At 40.4% G+C, this 8,067-nt stretch overlaps 2 protein-coding genes across 2 annotated transcripts in view; both read right to left on the minus strand.

The window, feature by feature from the left end:
• LOC118321206 (collagen and calcium-binding EGF domain-containing protein 1-like) overlaps positions 1–8,067 on the minus strand; it is a 43,899-nt gene that overhangs the window by 23,357 nt on the left and 12,475 nt on the right. The window lies entirely within an intron of this gene.
• Positions 4,768–7,649, minus strand: LOC118321207 (60S acidic ribosomal protein P2-like). Its single transcript, XM_035652434.1, has 5 exons — positions 7,557–7,649; positions 6,410–6,533; positions 6,275–6,323; positions 5,304–5,399; positions 4,768–4,889 (listed from the first exon to the last, which is right to left on the minus strand). The coding sequence occupies exons 2-5, from the start codon at positions 6,530–6,532 to the stop codon at positions 4,810–4,812; spliced, it is 348 nt and encodes a 115-aa protein (XP_035508327.1). The 5' UTR covers position 6,533; positions 7,557–7,649; the 3' UTR covers positions 4,768–4,809.

Genomic DNA, 8,067 nt, shown 5'->3' on the forward strand with positions numbered 1-8,067 from the left:
CTCCCGATGCCATGCATCGGTGTGCATGAATGCACTAGTTTCTGTTCGATGTGTGAAGGGCACGTAGTGTAAAGAAGGTGGAGTAGAAAATGACAAATTAGGCCATTTTTAAATAAATCTTTTAAAATATAAAACAAGACAAATAGCAGCTTGTCAGTGACCAAAGACATCCACTGATAAGTCCCTACCGACCATACAGTGCAATATGAAGACCTAAACCCTGTTTCTGTTCCCATAATACACATTGGATGATAAATCAAAGCCAAACAATGATGAAAAGAAGCTCCTCTCAATATGATCACTCAGTTGGAGGAGAACAACCGTTGATAAAGATCTAATGAAGAACACTATCAGACAGTATCAGAGACTGTGGGAACTTGGAGATGGAGACACTACATTTCATTCCAGGGATAGTGTCAGTGGTGCACTGAGATGTAGTTACAGAAAATGGAATAGATGGATGCGGTGGATAGGAGGAATCGATCAGGAAGGTACAGAGTGGAATGAAACATTATAATCAGGAAGCTAAATAAGTGATAGAGTGAGAGATATTTTCCCCTAGAACCCATGGGGCTCTTTTTTGAGGAGGACAGCACGTGAAAGTATACTGGTGACAAAAAATTTGAGAGAACACAAAACAAATTTGAGCTCCACTCAGTCTGTAAGTCAACCTTTGAGAGTGCACAGCCATGGATTTGTAAGAGCATAATTATTTGATACAAATGGTAAATGGTAAATGACTTATATAGTGCATTTCTAGTCTTTCGATCACTCAATGCACTGTACACTACATTCCACACTCACCCCATTCACACACATCATTCATACACTGCCATGCAAGGTGGCAGCTGCTCACCAGAATGGAAACTAATCAATATGCTAACTAATACGCACTCATACACCGATGCGCATCGGGAGCAATTTGGGGGTTCAGTACTTAAGTACGTTACCAATGGATTGCTGCACTTCGACATGCAGCAAGAGGAGCCGGGGAACGAACCACCAACCTTTTGATTTGGGGACGACCCGCTCTTCCTCAGAGCCAAAGCCGTCCCATGTGGATAAAGTGCCTTAATATTACAAAATTATTTCTTCCTATTTGTTATATTGGACATCTGTTGTGTTCAGTTGTACTGTTGTGCTCTGTGTTTTATACCTCTAAATCAGGGGAACCCAGCTGGGTGTCAGATTCACCCAAGTTAAATCAGAGGGATTATGTGAAAAGAAAGCCCAATAAAAGTATACCTGCTACACAAAATAATGTATTTCAAACTTTATTTCACATTAATTATTAAATAATTTGACTTCTATGGACCTCTCAAAAAACAAAGAAAAAAAGAGTGCTCACAACCTTGGACAGCAACTAGACATCGCTTCATTTTAAGGGGTTACAACATATAGATGTGGGGAAACTTAATTAAGAACTCCACAATAGACGTCACCACCAACCTACCTTCGTCTGAGGTCCTCTGCGACGGTTGCTCGGCAGCTGAACAGGTAGGCCCGCAGTGACTGGAGCTGCTGACGGAGACGCAGCACAGTGCTGAGAGGCTCACAGTGCTCATACAGACAAGGGTTGAGCTGCTGGACGTCCAGAAGGGGCTCCTCATACACAAACTCCAGGAACTCCTTGGCCTGTTTAGACACCTTGAGGAGCACAGCAGAGTTTACATCAGGGCCACTGCGCCAAGAACAACAGATATGTAACGGACAATACCCACCAAGTTGTAAAGTCAACTATGCTAATGAATGATACAAGGCTAAGAATATTAACAAAAGTTTTGCATAAAGATTAAACAACCGAGATATGATGTTATAATTACCAAGCTTTACCTTTAGCTGTTTCCCCTTTTCCCAATCTTTATGCTTAAGCTAAACTAAACTAAGCTAAGCGCCCCTTGAGGTAGCTTCATATTTAGCTGACAGATATGAGAGTGGTATCAATCTTCTCATCTAACTCATAGCAAGAAAAGCAAATAAATAATAACTTCTTCTTCTTCTTCTTCAAACTATTTCTTCTCATCTTCAGCAATATGAATAACAATAAAAACCTGTTAAAACCCTGTGTGAGGGGCTGCACTATTGGCTGCGTCTTGTTTCAGATACCAGTAAGTAATGAAATACAGTCCAGGAAGTCCAGTTTGAGTAACAGAATTTATCAAATGCTAAAGCACTGCACACTGTTTATAAAACTCAGAGGATAATTGTACAACTGTGAAACATTATCAGGGCAGCAATTATTGCATCTTTTACTTTAACGATCACCAGGAAAATAGAAATACAGCTTTCACGTTGCATGCCCTTGCATGTATTTGATTTGCCACTGCAGCACCTTGCTGAATGATGTTACATTGCAGCAAAAGTTAAGCCTGGTTAAACTTTACTGCTGTGGCCCTCTGTGTCATCGGACTGGCTCAATTCAAATAATGAGAGGGCTGCGTATAGGCTGCAGCTTTAGAAAATTCCTTAAGGGTTTGTTCAGAAAACTTGCTGAAATAATCTGGCATCAAACTTTTAGTTTGTTTAGTAAAATACTTCAACTATTTAATCCTCATTTTAACACTTTTATTTGAAGAAAATGAGACTATAAAATGTGATCCAGATTGAGGAGAATTTGCTAAAGGGGGTCAACTTGAAGACTACATAAAACTGATTATTTACACAGCAGTGGCTGTTTAATGGTGCCCTAATGTTTATATGTTTCCTAATACTTAAAAACATTACAAGGCTTTATAAGACCCAAAGAAACCCTGCTGATGTTCCAATCACTGTGAATAAGAAACTGCACACTTTGAGAGCTGGACACTTACTGTACCAGCTTGAGATGGTGAGTATTTTCATATAGTTGTGTGCTTTCCCACCTTGTGCTTGCTGGTGTCCCAGTTGTGCAGCAGGCGTGCTGGGATGAGGAAGGAGTTGTCCTGATGGCAGCTGTGGCAGTAGTACCAGCCGCTGTAGTAGCAGACCTTTGCCTTTCCTCTGGAAAGACCCACTGGACGCTGACAACCTGCAGAGAAAGTCACTGGGTAAGTATGTGTGCGTGTGTGCTTACATTTAATTGATAAACACATGCATAATACTCTATAGTGTCTTAATGTCTCTGTATTTACAAGGAAACCAGTTAAACGTGGGATTCAAACCAACACAACAATCTGAATCTTAATGGGGAATAAGTGCACATTATCTCTGACTTAATGGACACACTGCATGCCATGAAATGATGGCTACAATAAAGAGATCCATGTTCACTCTATCCTTTATGTGTCCTAACTGGCTAATCAGCCCTAAGGTGTTGCACAAGTCAGCTTTTGGTGTTGGATCTGGAGCGAGCAGGGAAGAGCCAAGATCAGGAGAACACAAAGGTTATAGAGTAATCCGTTAATATGTGTCAGTTTATGGCCCCTCAGTAAATACCACACTAATCCAGCCGAGCAAACCTGCAGATAATAAACAAGATAGTCTAAGTTTCAAAGGAACTCTGACCCCAATAAGGTAATATGTTGTATCATGACACATATAAACTGGATGTCAACTGATTTTTATTACACAGATTAGAGAATTGTAGAGACTTTTGACAGTTGGGATAGAAAACATGCACATCATACAAATAAAACAGACTGCGGCCTGAACATGAGGGAAAATAAAATGCAATAAAAAACCAGTAAGCTCCACATTCACCGCAAATGACTGAGAGACGCTGAAATGTCAGAATGTGTTTCTTCATGAACAGCAGCATGCTCCAAACATCACTCACTCGTCAATTGTGGTGTTAATTAGTAGCTTTTGTGTTGGGAGCTCAGTGTGGGTTTCACATCTCAGGCAGCCCTTCCAACAAACAGCTTACACTAACTATTTCATTGGTTGACCTTGTTGAAAGCTATACACTAGTGCTTGACAGATATGTCTTTTTCAATGGCTGATGTCAATATTTAGAGATAATGCACATATGTGAATTTCCTCTTGGGGATGAATAAAGTATCTATCTATGAGTATTAGTCCTGATAGCATGACACAGCAAAAACCAAGTACATGTCATATCATTTTACCACAGGCTTAAAAGTATAGAAACAATCACTGATAATGAAATATAAACTAATTTCTAACATTCACTAAAGGTCGCTGTGAGGTCTGTAGTTCAGTGTCTGCCTCTCTAACGTATCACATGACGAACCACGTCATAATAACTAAGTGCAGCTACATGCGTACCAGCTGGTCACCTGGTCACCGTTAGTCGGTGTGTGGCGTTAAGTAATGCAGCTTATAGTCATGGCTGCAGTGTGGCGTGGAGGACCAACGCTCATGCTCATGGATAATTCAACAAATATTAGACACAGTGGCCGACATGAAGGACTGACCACCGTCAGTCCTTCATCCTCCTCGTCTGTTTCCTCCTGTGAGCTGTGCAGAACTCAACAGCGCCACCTGGTGACTACTGGGCTCAATTACACCACTCATGAGCCAATAGCTGATGTAGCTGCAGTATTTAAGTTGCTCTGGTGTCCTACAGCACAATTACTGCAGGGTTACAATTTAACACAGAATAGGCAGTTTACTGGGGCTTCTACATTGTGTTTTTGAATATACAAAAAAAACTGCAATTAAGTATTATCTAGTCAAATTAATTATTATTTTAAAACTTTGGGATATGAGCGGCTGCTTGTGCTTTATTTATATTTCAGGAAGCAGCGCACATTGTACCTCAGCTACCCCTTTTCCCCACCCTAATACAGATACAACTTTCATTCAGCAGAGAAGACATTTCAATAGTTTGGAGTTTTTTTATAAACTTTATTCATCTTATGAAAAAGTTTAGTCGAACAGGCCGAATCCCATGTCGTCATCGGACTCCTCAGACTCTTCCTTCTTCTCTTCCTTCTTCTCCTCAGCAGCTGCAAAACAAGAAGCACTTGATATAATTTCCTGCTATAATCACCATCAAATATGGAAATAGAGCCATTCTTATAAAAGGTCACTTAAGGTAATTTGTGCATAATTTTTATTGACCTTTAGTCAACTATTCTTGGTGTTAATATGAATTGTATTAATATGAGGTCACAATACTTTTCCTAACATACAAATTATGAGTTCCTCCAACATAAGAAATAATATCTATACCTGCATGACTTATACCCACCAGGTACATTCTGTCAGGTTTAAATTGTGTACATTTCTAACATTTAATTCTGTCAAAAACTAATGGTTTGGCTGCGTGTAATCATATTAACATACAAGGTGAAGGTAACGGCACCATTTGCCAAGTGTCAGTGATGCTGACAAACACAGTGCTAAGCTGCAATGCTCACCTGCAGCAGGGGCTGCGGCTCCGCCTGAGCCAGCAGCCGCAGAGCTGGCAACGGCCACGGCACCGCCTGCTGGCATGCTGGCCAGCTTACCGTAACCTGAGGAGACACGAGTTGGCAGACAAACACAAGTGATTACACCGACACTCAGCAGCCAGAAACAAGATAGAGGTCAGAAACACTATGTTATTACATATAATCTGAAATTGTGTTGTCTTTTCTTGGCCTCAATGTGGGAACATCTTTAATCTATCTCCATTTTAGCTAAGTTAAGTGAACGGACTGTTTCTGGTTGCAATCGAATAGAGAATTTTGTCTCAATTACTGTTATCATGCACTTTAAGTCTATATTCATGGAACTGTCACAGTACAAATACTACGATATACAGTCAAAAGTTGTGATTTGTTCGTCTAGTTTGAAACAGGTTGAAACATTACATCCACACATACAATGAAGTGTATCTTGTTATTCACAACTGTTAGTGAATCAACCATTTTGTATTTACAGAATAATCTGATCACCTTTTTAAAAAACACTTTGTTTATGGCCCCAAAATAATTATGGTTTTAGGATTTCCAACTTAATCTAATGTCAGAACACTGTTTTAAGCATGCAGTGAAACCATTGATCGGAAGCAACGTTGCTTTTTTTAAACTTTTTTTTGTTGCCAACAGAATGCATCATTGTCACAGTAGCCAAACCCAGAAACACATTCAGGTCAACTATCACTTTCTTTAAAGGAAAGGAGGCCCCACTGTGTTAATCCTGGTTAAGACTTGGTTTTTAAAAGTAGTTTAAAGGGAACTATATCTAAATTTAATTCTACAACCATGCGTTGGTAATGACAAAATAACCTCAAATCCTTGAAGATGTATTGGGATAAATTCACAGGCATTACAATATAAAATGCTGCTTTAAATGGAGACTAACACACCTACTAATTTGAGCAAACAATCAAAAATACAAATCTCACCTGTGGTGATGACCTCGTTCACATTCTTGCCACTGAGCTCAGAGATGACCTGTTGAGAGAGACGACATTTGTGAAGAGCACAAAGAAGATGACTATCTGCTGAAGGAACACAGCGAGGAGCAGACTGCTCTGTACCTTGCCCAGACGTGTGTCATCGGCCTCAATACCGACACTTTCCAGGATCTTCTTGATGTCCTTGGCCTCTGGGTTGTCATTGCCTCCCAGGGCAGCGAGCAGGTAAGCAGCAACGTAACGCATCCTGAAAGACAACCAGGAAGAACAAACTGTGAGTGGGGGTATTAATGGACATCAGCCAGAAACAAAGACCCACCGTTGAACGCATTCTCAATTTTCTACATAAAAATAAGACATAACACTGACTCAGTTCTGCAATTCTGAATACATACTGACACATTGAAGAAATATATTAATATAACTATTATAAAATACAGACATGCTCCACTACAACCAAAAATCACACCAAACATTGCTGCCAACATTTCTTATCTGGTTTTTTAACTGGACCTCTTCTCCTCCCTTGCAAATTACAATTCTAACCAAAGATTTCTATTTAAAACTTAATTTAAAAGTCTGGCAACTGGAGGCAAAACCTTTACTTTTCATCTACTGGTGGCTTGTATCTGACTTAAAGTTAATCTCAATCCCATAGTTTAGCAGAAAGAATCTTGCTTTGCTAATTACAGAGAAAAATATCTATAAACTGAGCTTCTTAATTGTTTTATTTTTATGATTTTTCTAAGTTTGTTTTAACTTTATTGACAGCTATAAGTGATATTTCGATAAAGCTTTGGCACATCACATGTCATCACCACTGAGATTTTAATATACAACTGTTTGAGTTGAATAATTAGCCTCCCATTAATAAACCACCACCACACATTAGTGATATTCAAGCAGCATAAAGATGAACAGGCATCCATCTGTGCACCTACTGAGCTTAACGCGAACTGCATGTTAGCGAGTATGCAGCATAAAACCACTGTAGTAAGAGCGAGTTGAGTTTTCTGGGACAAACATTGAACAATGTGACAACAGAACAACCTCCTCTTCAGTTTTTCCTCCCATGTGGCGGCAGCACCGTTCACATTAGCAAACTTAGCCGCCGCCGACGCTGCGCTGCTTAAAAGCTAAAAAATACAGTTAAAATGCCCCTTTAAGGTCGCTCCAGCTACCAGGGTCGGACGATTACTTATTTCTTACTATAACACGCGTGTTCTCGCCGTGATTTACGCATTTATTCAAGTATAAAACAGACACTCACTTGTCAGACAGGCGAACGCGTGTTCACTTCGAGGTTAGCGCGGACAGAAAGGAAGTTACGTCACCGGATGAAGGCGGAAGACACTGCGCTTCTTCTTCTTCTTCTTCGTGTTTTAAGGCGGTAGGCGTCCAGTTTATTGGTGCATTAGCGCCACCTGCTGCCTCGGAGTGAGAATCAGACGATAGATTTATAATCTAACCTAATCTTTATCCTCTGTGCTTTACAACTATCACACATTGTTTATCTTTCTTATCCTATAGGAAACCTCTGTATCCTTTAAAAAGGCCAACAACACCCTAATCTGTGCTCTCATGCTCAGTAATCTGGAACTGAAGGATCAAACTGAGGCCCTCGACAGGAAAGGACAGAGCAGGCTGTTCTTTCTGAGGAGGCTCAGGTCAAAGTTCGGATGTTCCACCAGTCTGTAGTGGCCAGTGTCCTCTTCTTTGTGGTGGTCTGTTGGGGGGGAGGCACCGGCACTGGGGGTGCCAACAAGCTTAGCAAGCTGGTG

This window comes from Morone saxatilis, unplaced genomic scaffold (genome assembly GCF_004916995.1).
Source record: "Morone saxatilis isolate NCDOM2014 unplaced genomic scaffold, NCSU_SB_2.0 Contig11, whole genome shotgun sequence".
NCBI classification, from domain to species: Eukaryota; Metazoa; Chordata; class Actinopteri; family Moronidae; genus Morone; species Morone saxatilis.